Source organism: Giraffa tippelskirchi, chromosome 6 (assembly GCF_054371585.1).
Source record: "Giraffa tippelskirchi isolate mGirTip1 chromosome 6, T2T-mGirTip1v1.2.pri, whole genome shotgun sequence".
NCBI classification, from domain to species: Eukaryota; Metazoa; Chordata; class Mammalia; order Artiodactyla; family Giraffidae; genus Giraffa; species Giraffa tippelskirchi.
Window position 1 is genome coordinate 1,571,218 of NC_137280.1, and position 21,430 is coordinate 1,592,647.

General features: G+C 36.5%; 1 protein-coding gene across 4 annotated transcripts in view; it reads right to left on the reverse strand.

Moving 5' to 3' along the window:
* Positions 1-3,403: 3,403 nt before the first annotated feature.
* The window catches only part of SNX16 (sorting nexin 16), a 34,657-nt gene continuing 16,630 nt past the window's right edge, over positions 3,404-21,430 (reverse strand). For all 4 annotated transcript variants that reach the window (XM_081504902.1, XM_081504899.1, XM_081504898.1 and 1 more), the window contains 5 exons: positions 20,780-20,928; positions 11,017-11,086; positions 6,482-6,618; positions 5,838-5,957; positions 3,404-5,120 (listed from right to left, as the gene is read on the reverse strand). In XM_081504902.1, the coding sequence (XP_081361028.1) occupies positions 5,027-5,120; positions 5,838-5,957; positions 6,482-6,618; positions 11,017-11,086; positions 20,780-20,928 (570 nt within the window). In that variant the 3' untranslated portion in view covers positions 3,404-5,026. The remainder of the gene's footprint in view (positions 5,121-5,837; positions 5,958-6,481; positions 6,619-11,016; positions 11,087-20,779; positions 20,929-21,430) is intronic.

Genomic DNA, 21,430 nt, shown 5'->3' on the forward strand with positions numbered 1-21,430 from the left:
TATTGTCACCCTGCTTATTTAACTTATATGCAGAGTACATCACGAGAAACGCTGGGCCGGAGGAAGCACAAGCCGGAATCAAGATTGCCAGGAGAAATATCAATAACCTCAGATATGCAGATGACAACACCCTTATGGCAGAAGGTGAAGAGGAACTAAAGAGCCTCTTGATGAAAGTGAAAGTGGAGGGTGAAAAAGTTGGTTTAAAGCTCAACGTTCAGAAAACTAAGATCATGGCATCCGGTCCCATCACTTCATGGCAAATAGATGGGGAAACAGTGGAAACAGTGGCTGACTTTATTTTTCTGGGCTCCAAAAATCACTGCAGATGGTGATTGCAGCCATGAAATTAAAAGACGCTTACTCCTTGGAAGGAAAGTTATGACCAGCCTAGATAGCATATTAAAAAGCAGAGACATCACTTTGCCAACAAAGGTCTGTCTAGTCAAGGCTATGGTTTTTCCAGTGGTCATGTATGGATGTGAGAGTTGGACTATAAAGAAAGCTGAGCACCGAAGAATTGATGCTTTTGAACTATGGTGTTGGAGAAGACTCTTGAGAGTCCCTTGGACTGCAAGGAGATCCAACCAGTCCATCCTAAAGGAGATCAGTTCTGGGTGTTCACTGGAAGGACTGATGTTGAAGCTGAAACTCCAATACTTTGGCCACCTGATGCAAACAGCTGACTCATTGGAAAAGACCCTGATGCTGGGAAAGATTGAGGGCAGGAGGAGAAGGGGACGACAGAGGATGAGATGGCTGGATGGCATCACTGACTCGATGGACATGGGTTTGGGTGGACTTAGGGAGTTAGTGATGGACAGGGAGGCCTGGTGTGCTGCGGTTCATGGGGTCGCAAAGAGTCAGACATGACTGAGTGACTGAACTGAACTGAATTAACAAAAAAGCTACAACTCAAGAGTGGTTTGACAAGTAGCTGGAGTCTCTGTGATTCTCCTCCTCTTCCCCCATGCTTGTCAGACACCTCATTTGCAACATGGTTTTCGTGATACCTCTGGATAGCACCTGAGGTCAAAACAGGAGGGAGGTGGAGAGGCTAGGTCAGTAACACATTTACCTTCTTACAAGAAAAGCGAGACATCTCCCAGGAGCTACCAGCAAACGCCCGTTTGTGTCACTGACTATCTGTGTCACAGGCTCAAACGGAGCTGCAAGGGAGCTGAGACAAGTTTCTCCAATTCTTATTTTGGAGGTGGCGAAGAAGAGGAACGGAAATACCTGTTGGGTTAGTCATTACATATTTGTTATATAGGAAACTGGAAAACTAGACTGGCGGATCAGGTCATTCTTGAGTTCTCTGCTCATGAGCTTAATCACCCCAAGACGGTCTTTGTATTTCACACCGCAGCAAAGGATTTCAGGTACTAACACTAGTAACCCTTTGATTACAATTAGCTGGGTTGCAAGCATTACATGAGGACGTGGGAAGTCTATTCCTAATCTTCCCTGTATCTAAAATGCTACCTTTCATCTACTGAGTAGACATTGGATGTATTTTTAATAATTTATCTGGAGATAACACAACACTGTCCTATTGGGTTAGCCAAAAATTTCCTTCAGGTTTTTCTGTAACATCTTATGGAAAAGATCACTTTTGTCACTTTCTGATATTTATCACTTTCCTGTCAGTGAGAAATATCAAAATGGTAAGTACCAGCTGCTCTAATTTGAGGCAATGGTTAAAACCATAAGTTGAGTTTATTAATATTGTGCTCTGGCCAAGAAGCTACCAATAGCTTACCACTAGACAGCATTTTTAAATTTGCACTCATGTTTACTGATTTCACTTAAAGGCACCTTTTAAAGTAATTTGTATAATTACTGGCATTACTTAAGGGTGCAGTAATTGTTTCAGTGCAGGCTATGGCAAGTTCTTACCTAATGTAGTCTAAAATATTCAGATCTGAGACTTTATTGGAACAAAAATACATCTGCTCTAATTGAATAAGATAAATAGTGAAGAAAATTGGAGTTAAGAGAAAATGAGAGAAAAATAACGTCATTATTTACTACACAAAAGCATAACTCATAAGGTTCTATAGAGTAGCTATAGGTGAACTACAATTTGGCTTAGGGCTGCCCAGAAAACAAAACAAGACAGTAATACAGTCTTTAAGATAAAATCAAATCACTTGTTTAGGAGAAGCACAGGTTTTACTGGAACTGAGACCTAAGAGAATTTTCTCCTGTGAGTTCTCATAAAGGGTACACAATGTGATAGAGAAGACATCAGTTTTAAACACACATGTATTGAAAATACAAGTTTTGGTGACCATTTTTGCCAGTACAAGCCAACAGCATCGAAACAAATAGCAACAGAATAAAGCTACTTCTATGAAGAATCAAAATGTGGACTAAATATGTAGCTCTTCGAAAATCTGCCAGAAAATTTAGATTCCTTTCTTTACTAGCTGGGAATACAAACTTGTTTTAACATCACTGTAAGTAATAAAAACCCATTTCAAAACCAGACTAATTATTCTTAGACCTAAGGCAACTGTCCCTTCTAATCTCACAGACATGTGCAGTAAACTACATGCTTTACCTCAGGACCACGTTTTCTTCCTTTAAACAAACATTTGTTGATCTTTTAAACATAACTGTCTTTACTGATTTGGCAGGGGTGCGTCTCAGTGGTGGAAGGTGGAGTCTTTTAGTTGTGGCGAGTGGGGGGCTAGCTCCCTCCCCAGGGACTGAACGCAGGACCCACCACTGGAGGGCGGAGTCACAGCCACTGGGCATCTATTCACAGAGACTTAAAATGACCAGCAATATCAAGTATAAACTTAAAAAGAATATCACAGACTCAGTCCCCATCTGGGAAATGCGGCAGACGCAGCTACCAGCAAACGTCCATCTGTGTCACTGACTACCTGTGTCACAGGCTCAAACCTGGCTGCAAGGGGAGCTGAGAAAACAAGTTTCCCCAATTCTTATTTTGGAGGTGGCAAAGATGAGGAACGGAAATGCCTGTTGGGTCAGTCACTACAGTCCACTACAAGTCAATTTACAGTAATGTAAGGGACAACAAGAAGAACACAGAAACTGGAGGGGAAAAATGGCATTCATGATCTGACCAAGACAGCTGCTATTTACTGAAAAAATAATTTATTAAATGAATATAATACTGGGAATAAAATGCATTATAAAAGTAAAAAAATTAAATTCTAAATATATATAAATAATAGTGGTTTCCCTAATTAACAAGAGTCTTTCTTCACCCATTTAAGTTTTAAATACAATCTTCTGAAAGGCCAGATTTTGAAAGTGTATGGTTCACTTTAAAACAGACATATATGTAGCACTATAATACCTGAAATTTATTATCGTGTTTTACTAGACTAAAAATGATATTAATTTAAATGATTGTTCTCTTTAAGCCTTTTTAAACATTTTGAAATGAACAAGTAGACCATTTTATTATACTCTTTCTGTTTCCCAGGACAGCAAACATATTTCTAATACAATTTGTGGAAAATATTCTGAGATAAAGCATACCTGCTCATTTTGATGAAAACTTTAAAAAGTTTTTGGTACTTTGGTAAAAAGCAGCCTCCTTTTTAGGTCAAAGATTAACAATAACCATTGTATCTGTTTATCTATGTCAGCAGAATTTTAAACAACAGCATCTTAATATGCTGTATATTAAGACACTGATCAACTTTTAGATAGAGGAGAGAAAAAATGGAGATTGTTATTCTAATTCCCCGATAAATTTCCTTCAGTTTTTAGAAAGCATATGCAGTTCAATATACCAACTGGAACTTCAAAATGCTTACAATGCTTATTAACAGCAATATGCAAAACAGTAGAAATAAAAAATAAAATGAGTAACTTCATACTATAAAATGAAACAAGGCACTTTCGACAACTATATGCAAAGCTGAAATAAACATCTTCTTCATAAAACAGACTCACAGGACTCGAGGAGACTTTTGTAAAAGGTGAGATAGTGAAGGCACTATGTAATTCTTTTTCCTAACTCCACTTACTAAAGAAATTCACCAATTAAACTTGGCACAAAGGAGTTTAATTACCATAAAGTGCATCACTTAGCTAAATATATTAAGAAGAAAATCAGCATCAAGACATTATAGCAACATGTTTACATACACAGAAATAAAAATGCAATGCCAGGAGTTGACATAGAACTCTGCAGGATATATGGCTTTTTCTCTTTTATTTTTTCGTATAACTGCCTATTTGCTTAGAATCTATATTTTCAAGAGTAGGCCCTGATTAGCTAAAAGAGGTAGTGTTTTGAAAAAGGCAAACCCATTGATTCTATAGGTAGATATTTAAGATATAGATTACGTGGAAAATAAACAAGTATAACATATAATACACTGGTATACTTATTACAGTATTTGAATATTAATGAACTTGCTTTTCAAATCAAAGCTATTTTATCACTTTAGCTATGTTATTACAGCTCTTTCAGAGTTTTGCTTTGGTACTAAGAAGTTTTCTTCTTCTTGTAAATAGTAACATTCCAAATAAGCAACTTTCATTTAGAGATGATAAACATGTCAATATTTAAAATTCATTTTTACCACTCATTTAAACCATTAATAAAAATATATCAGGTCAGAGACACTAGGAAGTATATATTCAGCAGACAGCAACATGCAATTTAGTCCACTTAACTAATACAACTGGTGATTTAAACACATACATACAAAGTGTGCTCACCCATGTTAGTCTGGATCAATATATTGGCAAAATACCAAAATAATTTATGCACAGTATTTAAGGATGTGGGCCTTGATGACAGAACTCTTAACTAGATTTTTTTTTAGTGTATTAAATACAAAGTTTGTCTAAAAGACAATTTAAAGCAACAGTGAATATATTTCCTACACCAATAACTTAAATTTTCCGTTATGTAAACTTCATACATGTGCAATCTGGCTGCTTAATGTAGATGCTTCAGTCTCTTTTTCTTTTTAAATATTTGTCACTCTATTCTAAATTCACAGGAACTGAAGGAACCGTGGGAGTTGCATTAGTCTTCTGCATTATATGCCACTTCTGCTACTTCTATGTCTGATATGGAATTTTTAGGTTCACTAAAACTTGAGTATTGCTTATTATCAGCTCTGCAAAAAAAGAGAAACACAATGAAGAGAGCAGATGCACGCTATTTCACCTCTTACCTTATAATTTTTTTTACCTCATGTAAAGAATATTTAATGGAAAAATACTCAACAAAAAAGAATATCTAAATATTCAACCAGAAATTTAATAAAGTTATCATTGCCAGATAACACCTTTGGGGATGTATTTTTAACTCTTGCAGCTTTCTGAACTACTATTTTTCAATAAAAATCTAGTTTGTAATGACCTTTACCAATATAAAATTTGTTCGCATAGCTTAACGACCATCACTGAAGTATTAATGATGACCTTGGATTTACATGCAATAAAAATTCTATGTGTGTTCAAATCTACTATCTATTGATCATTCCTCTTATGTAGACAGGGTAGATGCTATTACAGTGTCCCACTTTTTGCCGGAAAAGACTGACACTGAGAGAGATTAAAGTGATTTGTCAAGGTTACAAAATTAATGAATTAACTGAGTCACACCCCTGTTAATTCAGACTATCTTCAAAACAAGTAATAAAATGTGTACCCTGGATGTCAAAGATTCATTTTTAGGGACAGCCTAGAATATGTGGAGTCTCCTTGTGTTTGCTCATCAGATTCACGATACAATGATACCAAATTCATAAAAACATACTCCATAAAGCATAATAACTATTTCCCGCCAGTTACTCAGATGATTAGGCTATAGTAACCCAAACATTATGTACCTGGATTCTTCATCCAGGACACCCTGATCAACCTCAAGCGCAGAGGGCTCCACCTTCAGGGTCTGTCTACCTTCTGTTTCTGACGTGAGCAGCGATTCTTCAGGTTTCAAAGATAATGTCCTAGAGGTAAAGTACAGTAACATGCTGTTTCTATGAGTAAAACAGGTATGTATTTATTGCTGCCAATGCCTGTGGCTTTAGCAGCTTTTGGCTGCTCTAAGTGGAGTCACATACTTAAACTGCTGACTCCAAGTGTCAACAGTGAAATCAGTACTTATGATTAATTTAAAATGGTTTTAACATCAATTTGCTATATGCTGACAAGAAGGCAAACCAGAAGTTTCAATATGTGAAAAGCTGGTATAATGACTAGAAACAAACATATCATTTAAATAGGTTAAAATAAATAATGTTTGCCTTGGTGAACAGCTAGTTTTATTTTCCTGTATTTCCTATCCTTCAAATTTTTGCCTTCTAAATAAATAATCAGACAACAATTTTCCCCATCTATGAGGATGTACACCATGAGTCTAAGACTTCTGGAGTCAGAAATTTCCTAAATTATATTAATGGACAAAAGGTATTTAGTCCAGAGTATTGAGCTGAACTTGTCGGACTGAAAATGCAGGGACCACAGCACATACCTGACTCTGTTTTCTAGAGTGTCTATAAGAAGTTGCTTCTCCCTGAGCAGTTTCTTCAGTGATTCCAACTCTCTTTGTTTTTCAAGTAGTTCTTTTTGAAAGCGGTAGTTAGTCTCTTCTAAAGTTTCACAGAAGGCCTTAAAACAAACAGCAAATAAACATCACATGCAGAAAGAGGACAACGTGAACTACTTATGCAGTACACTTCTGAGGAGTGTAACTGAAGAGTTCAGAACACAGATAATCAAAATAATATGGATACAACCCAGGTGATTCGTTCTCCACTCGCATCTTTTCAGGTCTCTGCTACCTTCGCTCTCACTTACTGGGGAAATCATAAATAAATACAAGTCCCTTTTCCTGAGAATTATTAAATAGTAAGTCAAGGTGCCAGAAATGAATACGTGATATGTCTTCAGTGTACAACTGGGAAAAAATTACCAGTAACCACTGTTTTAGTTTCTATTTTCCGTAGTCTGCTTTTGCCCACTCTGAGATGATTATACTTAAAAAACAAAACGGAAACAAACTGTGGTTACTGATTCCATTTGTGTTAGCTCAGAAGACATATCCAATAATCAGAATTTTCATCATAGTACCTTCAGTATTATTTCCCCTTGCTTCTCCTTTCACGATATTCAGGCAAGGACATTTTATCCTTTATACCAGGAAGTTAAACTACTGAAATAAAAACTAAAATCATACTGACATGAAGAATGATGTCATGAAAAAATATGGGTCACTTACCAGGCTGAGGTTTTCAGTATTGCTGATCAATTCTTTGAATGATCTCTTGTTATCTATCATTCCCTGTCTCCTGTATGACTGTCTGAACCCTTCATTCCTGCAAACTCCCTACAGTATGTTACTCCTGGTTATCCCAAGCCCAGCAGACGATCTTTATTCCCATCCCAGAAAAAAAATGCTTCCCTCCCAGAATCCTCACTGCATTTGTATCCCATTCCTGTCCTCAGGAAAATGTGCCTCTTCAAGCGAAGCCCCGTCTCCTCTGGAAGCCTGTCCCGTCCCATACACTCGCTCTTAAACTTTCAACTTGCTCCTCTCTTTTGGCTCTTAAGTTTATTTAATCAACTTGACTGGAACTGATTAAGCAAACTCTAAAAATCTCTCCACCGGAAAACAGCCATATTCACCACTCTCCTGATACGAGGCTCTCTAGCTACTCATTTTGTTCTTTTCAAAATAAAAAAAGATTGCCACAGAAAAAGTTTTTATCATCCAAATTTACCCCCTCCCTCCCATCCCTATCCATGGCTAAATTCACTAAGAGTTTTACTCTCTTTTCTATACTAACTGTGCTCAGGCAAATGTTAATAATGACTTCTAATTGTTAAATCCAAAATGCTGCTTTTCTCAACTACACAGCATGTCACTACACTTAAAAAGTAAGTAAAAAAAAAAAAAAAAAATTATTGGCATCTGTGAAACTCTGTGGTTCTCCTAACTTTACAGTGAGATTTCTACTTGTTCTTTGCATGTGGGCATTCAGAGTTTTGTCCTTGATTATATATTCTCTTGCTCTATATGACATCCTTGGGCAATTACTGTTACCACTTCAACTATAACCTATGCTATTTGCTATCAACTTCCTTTTTTTTCCTGCTAATCTCCAGCTCAGACCTTTCCTGAGTACATAGATGTCATTCATATGCCTATTGGTCCTCTTCCATCGGATGGACCAACAGTAGGTTAGAATGTGCTCCAAGGAAACATCTGCTCTACCTCCTAACCCCTGATCACCAAATCCAGCGGGCAGGCCTCTTAGATCACTGCATTCCACTCCTTTCTAGGACCCAGGCACTTTCCTCTTCTCCTCCTCCCCCGCTGTCTCATTAACATCTCTTATGTCTTTGTCATTCACTCCTGACACTCATTTCTACTGTGCAGTAGAAGGCAGCATAAGGATAACTGGCAGCATAAGGATAACTAATGAGATCAACGAAAGAAGAGTCCAGAAGTGAACCCTGTTCTTTACATTCACTTGACTTCTGATCAAGGTGTCAATATAACTCAACACAGGGCACCGACAATTAAATATTTATAGAAACTCAAGATCATTACTTCACACCTTATACAAAATTAGCTCAGGATGGATATAAGAGTTAAAACTATAAAGCTTCTAGAAAAAAAAATAGGAGAAAATACTTGTGGTCATATGTTAGGTAGTTCTTGTGATACAATACCAAAAGCATAAGCCATAAGAGAAAAGTGATAAAACTAATTTTTTAATAATTAAAAACATTTACTTCAAAATATACCTTTAAGAAGATAAAAAGACACATACAGACTATGAGAAAATATATGCAAAACATGTATTTGATGAAGGACTTGTATCGAAGGAATTCTCACAACTCAGTAAGACAAACAATCCAACTAAAAAAATAAGCAAAAAGCTTCATCAAGAAAAACATACAAATGGCATAAAGAGCACATGAAAAAGCAATTAACATGAAAATCATTATGGAAATAAAATTAAAAGTTTAATGAAATACCATGACATATCTACAAGAAAGGCTATAATCCAAAAGACAGATAATATCTAATGCCTGTGAGAATCTGGAGAAACTGGAACTCTCATACATGACAAGTGGGAACATAAAATGGTACAGCCACTTGAGAAAACTGTGTTTCTTAAAAACAGTTAACATAAATGTTTGGTTATATGGCAAACATAATTTGCCATATAACCAGACATTCTACTCTCAGGAACCAACCTAAGAGAAAAGAAAACATATGTCCACATAAAGTCTTCTTGAAATTGTTCATAGCTGCCTTATTCATAATAGTACAAAATTGGAAATAATCTAAATATCCCTCAGCTGGTGATTGGATAAACAAAATGTGGTATATGTATACAATGGAAAACCCTTCAATAATAAAAAGTAATGAAATACTGAGACACTGTAACAGGGATGGGCTTCCCAGGTAGCACTAGTGGTAAAGAACTTGCCTGCCAATGCAGGAGATGCAAGAGACCTGGGTTCAATCCCTGTGTTGGGAAGATCCCTGGAGTAGAAAATGGCTACCTGCTCCAGCATTTCTGCCTGAAAAATTCCACGGACAGAGGAGCCTGGTGGGCTACAGTCCATGGGGTCGCAAAGAGTTTGATGTGACTGAGAGGCTGAGCATGTTGTTAGCACACATAATATGGATGATGCTCAAAAACATTGTTAAAGAAAAAAGCCAAGATTTTATATACAACCTTTTATGTTATACATATTGTACATATGGTATTATGTATTTATACAGACACATATACATTTACATGCACCTGAGTTGGTGATGGACAGGGAAGCCTGGTATGCTGCAGTTCATGCGGTCGTAAAGAGTCGGACACGACTGAGTGACTGAACTGAAACATACTTATGTACACATGTGTGTGCTAAGTTGCTTCAGTCATGTCCGATTCTTTGCAACCCCGTGGACTGTGGCTGCCACGCTCTTCTGTCCATGGGATTCTCCAATCAAGAATACTGGAATGGGTTGCTATGCCCTCCTCCAGGGGATATTCCCCATTCAGGGATTGAACCTGTATCTCCTGCATTGCAAGCAGATTCTTTACCGCTGAGCCACTGGGGAAGCCCTATATACACACAGTAGGATTCTATCTATAGGAAATTCCCAGAAAAGAAATTCGCAGACTGAGAGCAGAACAGCAGTCGTCTGAGGCTGGCAGTGAGGAATGACTGCAAAATGGCTTGTAGAATTTTTAAGCTTGTGGAAATTTCTAAAATTGGAGTATGTTAATGAAGGCACAGCTTTACAAATTTACTATAAGTTATTAAATTGTACATTTACAATGAAATAGCAAATAACAAATTTTATGGATGAAAATGTTACTTCAATAAAGCTGTTTTTAAAAGCTATGGCATTCTTCTAACACAAAAACTGACTCAGTTTAACTGAACACATTAACAATTAAATCCGTTCCACTTAAAAGTCATTACACATTTGGGGAAAAACTTGTATAAAATCCTAGCTAATCTATTATTACCAAATCTGTGAATCTAGCCAATTTCTTCAAGAAATAGGCCACTTTAAACGTCAATTAGCGTAATTTGAGTAGCATCAAGCTTGAGCTGAACTGATAACAAGATAGTAACTTCAACTTCTGGAGATTAGTTTTTTGAATTTGATTTTAAATGTAGTTTCCTAACTTTGATATTTGGATGGAAGAAAATTCAACAAACTCATAATACTTTTGAATGTAAAATAAATTTCCAAGTAATTTTTTTGGTTTGCTGAAATGGTAAAAACATAAGAGAATAAATGCAGGATATAATTTTAGAGCTTCACTGACTATATGACATGTACGAATTTTTATTTTTTTCACTGAATTAGGTCCATGTACTTCAATGAAAGAAAGCTTTGACTCAAACATTAAAAGCTTTCTATGCAAAACTACCAGTCTGAAATTATAATTTTGCTGTTTGCTATTCCATTCAAGAAACAATGTAGTTATTGTACGGTATTATTTGTTCCTCTTTTCATGTGATATATAATACAGCACTTACCCTGCTTTCTTCTAAGCTATCAAATGGACCTGGTGGATCATCCAGACAAAGAAAGTCTCTCACTGCAAGGCTTTCAAAGGAAAAAAAAAAAACAGCTGTGGTACAAATAAATTTACAAAAGACAGCAGAAAGCAGAAGTTATTCTGAAGCTATGGTGTTTTAAGCAAGTTGGTTCTTCTGATAAGCAAGAAAATAAGCAAGATGGCTTATGTGTTTTTATACAAGTAACAAAATACAAATATAAAATCGATAGAAGATACAAAGATTTTAGGTTATTTCTAAGATCCTATGAACATAAATAGAGATTCTGAATTTGTTATATAGTCTATATGACATAAAACATAAATCTGAATAATGGTACAAGAGATAAACGTAAATGGTGAACAGGCATAGTATTACTTTCAGAGAAATGTTAATTTGAACTAGTCTAAAGAAGTCATTATCTTGTTATGAAGAAATACAATTTCTAATTTATACATATTGTTTCCTCTTCAGGAGATGATTCTAAAGTAATTACAACTTAAAGATTTTTCTTGCAATTATGTTTATTATAATAATTTACTTAAATATTTTCTCTAGAGAGTTCAAGAGAAAGAATTCTGACCATCCCATTTATGAATTACCAAAAATTTCAAAATAATATGATATTGTTATACTTATACTTTTCAATGATCAGAAACAGGTTGAGAAGGTAAAACATGAACTTCCTTGTTACACCACATTCCTCTTTCTAAAAAGTAGTTTGGGATCGAGAGACAGTTCTATGTGTGTGTTAAAAATGCGGATACTTAAAGTATGACTGGGCTTCCCCAGTGGCTCAGCAATAGAGAACTCGGCTGCAATTCAGGAGACGGTCAGGAAGATCCCCTGGAGAAGGAAATGACAATCCACTCCAATATTCTTACCTGGGAAATCCCCTGGACAAAGGAGCCTGGTGGGCTCTAATCCATGGGGTCACAAAGAGTTGGACATGACTTAGCGACTAAACAACACGAGTTCTACTCAAATGAAGTCCAATGGATCCTCTAATTTTTTTTTTTTCACTATAATTTCAAGGTTATATTCTATGCCCACTTTGTTTAATCTGTGGCATAAGAATGAAATTTAAAACTGGCATCACAACTATAATTTACAAAACACATTTTTAAGAGGTTCAATACATTTCTTCTGTTTCAATAGGACTCAGCTGATGGAGGAAGAAAGTTAACACTCTCAAGCTTTTTTTCTTATCCAAGAAAAGGGGCAGACAAGAATGTCTAACAGAGGGTAGTGTTTGAGAAAACTGCTTTATCAAAAATTCTGATACTTTTTACCTGTCTAGAAAATCAAGCTCTTACCCCTTCCTGAGAATCACTGACTAGAGAACTTTACTTAGATTTGATAAATATTTGATTGCCTGTATGTGCGATGGCCTGCTCAGTGATGTCTTATATATTATCAATATATGATTTATAAACAAATCAAGTAAATTCAAATAAAGCAGAAGTACCAAAGAGTCTATATTATTAAATGACCTATGGATTAAATAAAAGTCAATTCTTTTAAAAAAGTTTTACTTGTTCACTGGTAAGTTCAATACAACCCCTAATCTCTCTTCTGTATTCAATGCTTAATACTTTTCATTTGATCATGGTAACAAAGGTAAGAAAAATATCAGGACAGGAGAGAAAACTATCTAAGAGAAAATCCAATACTTTGGAATTAAAAGGTAAGAAAAGACTACCTTTCTGCTCTTTGGTACCTAGAGTTAACTTTTAGAGTGGTCGGGAAATCCCTATTTTAAATTTGTGATCAATTGCTGACTTAACATGCCCAACGATAAGGAAACCAGAGATGGTATCCTTCAGCATTGCTTTTATCAGAGCAAATTTGCCCTGTAACTTAGACTCTTCCTTGAGTCTCCTGAAAAAGTTTCCTTTAAAAGAGTTTCACTGTAATTTTCAAACTTATTAAAAAACTATTTCACTCAGTGAATCTTCACCTCGTATTTCATAATATATCTTTTTTTCTTTCATGGGTATGTATTTGTTTACATTCCAGTTTTCTAACAGACCAGTCAGTAGTCATGTATGGATGTGAGAGTTGGACTGTGAAGAAAGCTGAGTGCCGAAGAATTGATGCTTTTGAACTATGGTGTTGGAGAAGACTCTTGAGAGTCCCTTGGTCTGCAAGGAGATCCAACCAGTCCATCCTAAAGGAGATCAGTCCTGGGTGTTCATTGGAAGGACTGATGCTGAAGCTGAAACTCCAATACTCTGGCCACCTGATGTGAAGAGCTGACACATTTGAAGAGACCTTGATGCTGGGAAAGATTGAAGGCGGGAGAAGAAGGGGACGACAGAAGATGAGATGGTTGGATGGCATCACTGACTCAATGGACATGAGTTTGAGTAAACTCTGGGAGTTGGTGATGGACAGGGAGGCCTGGTGCGCTGCAGCCCATGGGGTGGCAAAGAGTCGGACATGACTGAGTGACTGAACTGAACTGTGCTCTTTATCTCAAAATTTATATTAAAAAAAGGCTAAAACTAATGCCTACAATTCATTAAAAAGTCAATAAAGAGCTAAGTAAAAAAATGTACTAAAATTCTAGATACGAATTCTGTCAAAACCAAATTAAGCACAAAAAGTCGTTGCATGAAAAAGTAATGAGGGATTTCAGATAGAAATGTTTTATCAGTTACTACTTCTCTTCAGTATTCTCAACTGGTAAAAAGAAAATAACAACATTTGATATTAACTATAGCCTTGAGGACAGGGACTCACAAGGCTGGTGGCAGTGAGGGTCGTGGTGCAGGAGCTGGGTTGGTGGGTGTGAGGCTGAAGGGCTCACGCTTCTGTTCCTGTGGCGGATGTCTGGGCCTGGTTGTGGGGCCTGGTTTACACCTTGATTATGTCTCACCTGGTTACTTGCAGCTCATTTGTGTCCTGACCTTCAGTTTTATTCCTTCTAATACAAAATGCTTCAAGAACAAATGTTTTATGTCAAACCCACCTTAAAATCCATCTGTGCCTCCTCTAACAAGAGGGAACAAAGCTGAGGTCTTGGTGTTGGCATAAAGTACCTGTGTACATTCAAACTTGAACTGCTTTCTTTATTTGACACTTCAGAAATAGTACCTCCTCCTGTCTGCTGTGTTGTTTCATGCCTGCCGCCCACCTCCCCTCTTCACTTGGCAGATTCATACCTAACCGTCGCGTCCCCTCACAGTCTTCTCTGACTAAACCCCTCTCCTCTACACTCGACCAGGTCCAGCGCTCTTACGCGCGTTACCGCACCACCCTGAAGAGAGCCTTTTCACAGGACTTGCACACGGTCTCATCAGTATTATCTGTTTAACCAAGCAGTCTTCAGCTTCACCAAAACGTAGAGGACACATTCCAGGACTGTACAAAATCTGCGCCAATTAGCACAGCACAGAGTTAAGTATTCAAAAATAATGAATTTATTTGTAAGAGCTATGCAATTAGGAAAAAAAAAAAGTAATGAAACTGTTAAGAGCATCAGAAGAAACTTCTAACCACTCTTGTAGATAAATAATATAGCAGAACTCTCAAATTTGAGATGGATTTTAGTTTTCAGCAGATATTCCTACTTTCATGAGAAAGTAAGCTTAGACAGCAAAATGTAAGACCAAAAGTCTCAAGAGTTCCAGGAAGGGGAACACATGTAAACCCATGGCTGATTCATGTCAATGTATGGCAAAAACTATTACAATATTGTAAAGTAATTAGCCCCCAACTAAAATAAATAAATTTATTAAAAAAAAAAAAAAAAAGAAGGTTAGAATCTGGTTGTTTCCGATGGTGTGACTTCAAGATTTATAAAGAAGCACAACAAAAAGAATAAGAAACTTAGACCTAAAAGGGGATATTTTTAGAGAACATTTAGTCTAATTACTTCATTTTCTAATTGGAGACATTGATTAAAATCAGTTAAGTAATTGCTTAAAATTATTTCACTACCAAGCTCAGAAAACTGAATTTTGCATAAGATCTTTGAGACTCAATTAGGTAAGAGTTTACATGTATCTGAATACAACAAACTTAGCTTTACTGCATTAAAAAGAAAACTATCTATAATTAAATGTCTACCAAACTAATATTTTGTGTAAAAATCATCCAACCAACCTTAGCAATGATGTGTTCTTTCTCATGAGCTGGCATTATATAAGCTATTGCTTATATATAAGTTATTGCTTATATAACTGAATTCTTTCATTTATAAAAATACTAAGGCTAACTCAACCTCTCTTGACAGTCTTCTTCACATATAAAGACAACTTAGACACATGAGATACGAAAATGTATAAAAAAGTTTTACATATTCTTGCTAAACAATTATAGATTTATTGAATTTTTACAACTAGAAGAGACCCCTAAGAAGTCATTAATTCAATATATCCCATGTAATAATTCCCTCTTTAATACCACTGATAGTTACCTAGCCTAGTCTCTTCTAACACTTAAGGTAAACTCACTTACTCAAAAGGCAGTACACATTTTCATACCAGACAGCTTGAAATGACATGTAACTTTTTTATCTGAGTTTAGGGGGGCTTCCTCTAACTTCTCATTTGTTCTACGTTTTACATGTTAGTCTTGCTATTCAAAAATGAGGTCCTAGGCCAGCGGCTTCAGCATCACCGAGAAACCCATTAGAAATGCTGCGTCTCCACTCCAGACCTTGCTAATTCAGAATCTGCGTTTGAACATGATGTGTGTGACAGTGGAGAAGCATGGCTTTAAAGCTAACTATCATTTGATTAATTCTTTTCTGAATGTTTATTTACTTATTTTTGTCTGTGCTTGGTCCTCACTGCTGCGTGGTACTTAGCTGTGGGGAGCAGGGGCTCCAGGCGCGGGGCTTTCTCTCGTGGAGCACCGGCTCTGGGGCACGTGGGCTTCAGCGGTTGCAGCTCCCAGGCTCCAGGCTCCACAGTCGTAGTGCAGGGACTGAGTCGCTGCGAGGAGTGTGGGATCTTCCCGGATCAGGAATGGAACCCGTGTCTCCTGCATTGGCAGGAGGTTCTTTACCACTGAGCCACCAGGGAAGTCCTCATTTGATTAACTCTTTTCCCCATCACAAGCTTTCAAACACTGGAATATGGTTATCATGTCTCTCCAAGTAAGTTTTCTTTTCAAAGGGTAAAGATTCTCATTTGTTTCAATTGATTCCTCATGTAAAATGTTTGGATAGTATTTTTTTTTAATCATGAGCTTCCATTAATCCAGATGTACCTGGACTTTTTTTCTTTTAAAACAGATGTAGAATTTAAAACACTGAATTCTGGCACTGAACCCTTTATAGATGAATGGTAATATAAGGAAAATATATATAATTTTAACCCTTGCATTTTAAAGCATTAAGAAGAAAAATCTGGTAAATCAGGATATACATGTAGTAATTCTGAAAACATGGAGTAGTAAGACATTTGCTGTGCTGATTAAATGATGCAATTATTTCTAAATAGCAGAAGCCGGAATAAAACAATAGCTATATTTTAACTATACAGCTACGAGAGCCCTTCCCCTTCCATCTGTCTCTACGCATTTGACAAGCTAAGTTAGATGCTGTTTCAGGTACAGGACTGTGCCTGCTTGCTTCTGCATTTTGATGTAATATTCCTTCTCATTTGGAAAGTCCTTCTTTACTTTCTCTCTGTCAGTTCAAATATCAGTAATTCTTTAAAACCCAGCTTAAATACCACCGTCTAGGAGGCCGCCTCTAACTCCTCCAGCTAAAAGTTCTCTCTTTTCTTCTTCCCCTTCTGAAAAAGACAGATATCCAACCTTCAGTTTTTTGGTGAGTCTTCTTCCTGTTTTGTTTTCTTAAATGAAGGATTAGAATCTAATGCACCTTTGTGTAGCTGCAATACCTTATATACCGCAAAAGACCTAAATAAACATTTACTGAACAAACAAAACCAATAAGAAATTCTATCATGAAAATATTAACATTTTCGTTTTATTTTGTATTTTCTAAATGTATCTGAAAATAATATTCTCTTAAAACACTTATAGCAACAATTCTTAATATCCCTTGGATCTCAACTGCGTTGTGAGGTGCTAAGGAATCAAAAAGCAACATGAAAGAACTGCATAAAAATTTAATATCAAACAATTATTTGGCCACATAAAGATAGTAACTTTCTGTGCTGCCATTCCAACTGTAACAGGATGCTAGCAGGCACACCAATAGGTAATGTAAATTAACTGACACTTTCAATAGTGATTCTTAGATATGCAATTTCATGTTTTTATAAAGAAGAGTTGGAATTCTGTCTTTTCCCTTTCCTCCCTTAGAAGAAACTCACGGATGGACCTGCAATCCTAAGCTACCATTCATGGTTCTCAAACCCCACTCCCTACTTCCAGGATTGTTTGGTTCACTGCAAACAGGACTGATCTTCCCCTTCGCTGAATTCCTTTTACTTTTACCATCTGTATCATGTCAAGTAGAATTTTATAATCCCCCTTATTTTGTTAGAAGAGAAACCTAATGTCTTCAAACGAATTAAGATTAGTAAATAGATCCTCAATTTGTTATACCCTTCTTAGTATGAAAAGGAACAAATGCTTAAGATATAGATTAATAACTCTTCCCTCTGCCAAGTCATGTTTTAAATAATAATTAAGAAACTGCTTAAAATGTGAAATAAAAAATACTACTCATCACTCATGAAAAAGATAGAACAAAACATACAGAAAGATAGAACAAAAAAAAGAATAGAACAAAACATACCCTAGAACAAATATAAGGTTTCTACGCTCACCTAACTTCCACGGGGTTGCAAAGAGTTGGACATGAATTAGCGACTGAACACCACCACCACATACATCATTTAGAGTTCTATTTAAGTTATCTTACTGAATTCCTTCAGTATCTGAGATACATGACAAAAATACACAGGCAAGTAAGCGTGAGGCACACTACAGGTTTTTGTGCAAGACTTTTTAGAACCTTTAATATTCTAGGAATGTCAAATGAAACCTTTCCCCAACTTATTTGATCAAGAAATCTTTCTTTTCCTGAAAACATCTATCTGTGAACTGAACAAGACCACTATCACTGTTCTAAGGACAGTTTTAGAAACTGTTTTAGAAACAGGATCTTGAATGTTTACTCTACAGAGATCTAGTCCCAATAATTAAAAAAAAGATACAGCTCAAACAAGATACACTGTTAATGTTTTAAAAAAATCAATAAATCATGAGTTTATCAATGTGGTTCAACTATATTTCATTAAATAAAAAGAGGATGTAGTCATTTATAGAATAAATTCAATTTTAATTTGCCATATTTTCAATACAAACATATAAAGGTTTACTGAATAAGGAGTAAGAGAAAAGGGACAGGATTTGTTGATTTCTTAGAGATGAAAGTCTTTTATGGTATGGTATAAAATATATTTTCTTCAAGATTTTCTCTATGATTTTAGAATTTGTTGGCTTTTATTCCTGCTTTGTATATCTGAACTAACACTAATATTATTTTTTCCCTTTGGAGAGATAAAAAAAAACCAAAACAAAACAGAAAAGTAGGGAGCATCCATCTTCCCACCACCCAGACAAGAACACACAACTGCTAAGTTTGATCATATTTGTTTCAGCCTTTTTCTTATAAACAGTATAATAACAACTATCAACAGTTCTGCCATTCATTCCACAAGGACTTTTTGACATGGACTGTTGCATTATGCTAATAGGCCCTGCACACGGCATGGTGGGTGAAAGAGCCACATGACCTACTCCTGTGTAAGTACCTTTCAGCCTGGTGGGAGAACACAATCAAATAATCACAGAAATAGTTACAAACTGAAATGCTACTAAAGTAAAGTTCCAACCAGCCTTTTTCAGCTGGGATTCCACATGAGGATTAAATCCTATTGCCAACGATATGAGTGACTATTTTCTCAATTCTCTTAAGACTGGTGGTATATAGCTAGTATCATCCTAGAGGGAAGTTAGTTACGTGCAGTGGGTGTCTTAAGGCATTAGGAACTGACTTTCAGAACCAGTAGAGAAGATACTATGAGAAAGACTTGACCTAATTTTTAGTGGTGGTGATGGATGAGGGGTTGGTCAGGATACCAACCTAAGAAAGTGAAGTCTGCCTGAAACCTGAAGGAGTCACCTAGGCCGGGGCTGGGGAGCAAGGGCAGTGCCTTTCTAGGAACAGCTTATTAAAAAAGGAACAGCTGACTCTGAAAAAGTACAAGGTCAGTTATATATGATGTAAAGAGAGTGGGGGCTGGGAGGAATAATGAAACATAAAGTTGGAAAGATAGACACGTAGGCAGGGACCAGAAATTGTATTAAATATTAATGTAAATTGCATTACAAAAGGTCACTGTGGCTCCAATGGGCTACAGAAATAGGAGTGGATGAGTAAGATAGAGGTGGGAAAGGAGTAATTTAAGTGAGAGGCAGCTGCTTAGACTAGAGTGGCAATGGCAGGGATGGAGAAAAGCTGACAGATTTGAGTAGTATTTAAAGTATAAAGGCAGGGATGTGTCCAGATGACTGGGTTTTGGGTAGACAACGATGCTGAACATTGGGGGAAAAGTGAGAGAACGAGCTGTGAAGTCTCGTCTAGGTTTGAGGTCACACTGAGATGTCTGAAGGAGATGGCAAGGAGGCAACTGCAGCAGTGAATCTGGAAACGGGAGGAGGGGTCCGGCTTGCACTTACCTTATTAGGGAAAGTGAGGAGGGATGGCAGAGATCTCAAGCAGTCACTGAGCTTAGCACACATTAAGAAGCAAGATGTAAATGTACAGGACATGTATTGTGTGTAATATAAGGGGATATAAATAAAAGACTAAGAAAAAAGGGTGAAGAAAGTGAGAGCGGTTTTGTTTTCCATTTTTATGTGAAAAATTGCCAAAGATGGTTACAAAAGTAGGTCTCTACATAACATGCTACTGCTGCACTGTAAACGCTCTCTGCTGTTGTTCAGTCACGAAGTCGTGTCTGACTCTGCGACCCCATGGACTGCGGCCCGCCAGGCTCCCCTGTCCGTGGGATTTTCCAGCCAAGAACACTGGAGTGGGCTGCCATTTCCTACTCCAGGGGATCTTCCTGACCCAGGGATCCAACTCCTGTCTCATATACTGGCAGGTGGATTCTTTACCACCGAGGCACCTGGGAAGCTATAAATGCTCTCTAATTTTTTTCAAAATGGTTCTAATTTATCTGATAATGTAAGTTCCAAGATTAGATACCCAGATGCAATCAGATCATACAGCAATTTTCTTGTAAATATATTCAGATACAAAAAATAAAGGATATAGATCCTTTCTTTCCCTTTCTAATAGTTTCTGGTATTTTTACTTCATTCTCTGTATAAATCAACCTGATTTCACGATTTTTGTATTTCTGTATTACTTTGGAGAATTAAAAATATTGTCAAAATCATATAGTGTCATATTTACCAAAAATCTACCAATGTTAGCTACTGTTTTAAGTTATTACTAAAATACTAAAATCAAGTTTATAGCTCGGTGGGTGGTTTGACTATATGGCACACTGAATTTTTAACTTTGCTAGACTTTTTGGAAGTGTTAATATAAATCAAACACCAAATAAGTCCTTACTGAAAAAAGCCAAGAAAATCACAGTTATTGCTTTTAGACAGGATAAGTAATTATACTCCTACCTTATATTTTTTTGTGCTTGAATAAATATGGTCCTAGATTTATTCTCTAGTTTAAGCCAGTTATTGGAATGCATTTATAACTCTTATTCAATTTGTTACATACCAGTTAGCAATGTCCTTGTGAGCTACTAAATTCTGAAGAAACGCTTGTAATCCTAATTGCCTATCTTCTAAAAAGTCGGCATTGTAATTATCTCTAAACCAGCGTTTTGGTGGAAGGGCTAATCGAAAGCCTGGAAACATCTCTTTTAACTGAAAAAGAAGAAAAAGAAAATACAATGTTCAACTAAATTACTTGAATTCCACAAAATCTAACCTGTTGACTCTATGAAACTATTCACAAAACAAGCTTATAATAAAAGATTTAAATTCAAATATGCTTTTTACGCCTTGACTGTTTTCCTTTGATTTCTACCAGCTGTGTGTGCACAGGAGTTAGTCGCTCCTTGTCCCCGCTAACCCTTGGTACTGTCCGTCTGTTTAATGGTAGCCATCCTACCAGGCATGTAGGAGTATTTCACTGTGGCTTTAATCTGCATATCTGTTGACAAATGGTGTTAAGTATCTTCTCATGTGCTTGGATCTATTCATATCTTCTGAACCCTCTGCTTTTCAAAAAACTGGGTACTTGTCTTTGGATTAAGTTGTCAGAGTCCTTTATATAGTCTAGATACAAGGCCTTTGTCAGGTATATGTACAATGAATATATTCTCCCAAACTGTGTTTTGACTTTTCACGTTATTCTTAACAGAGT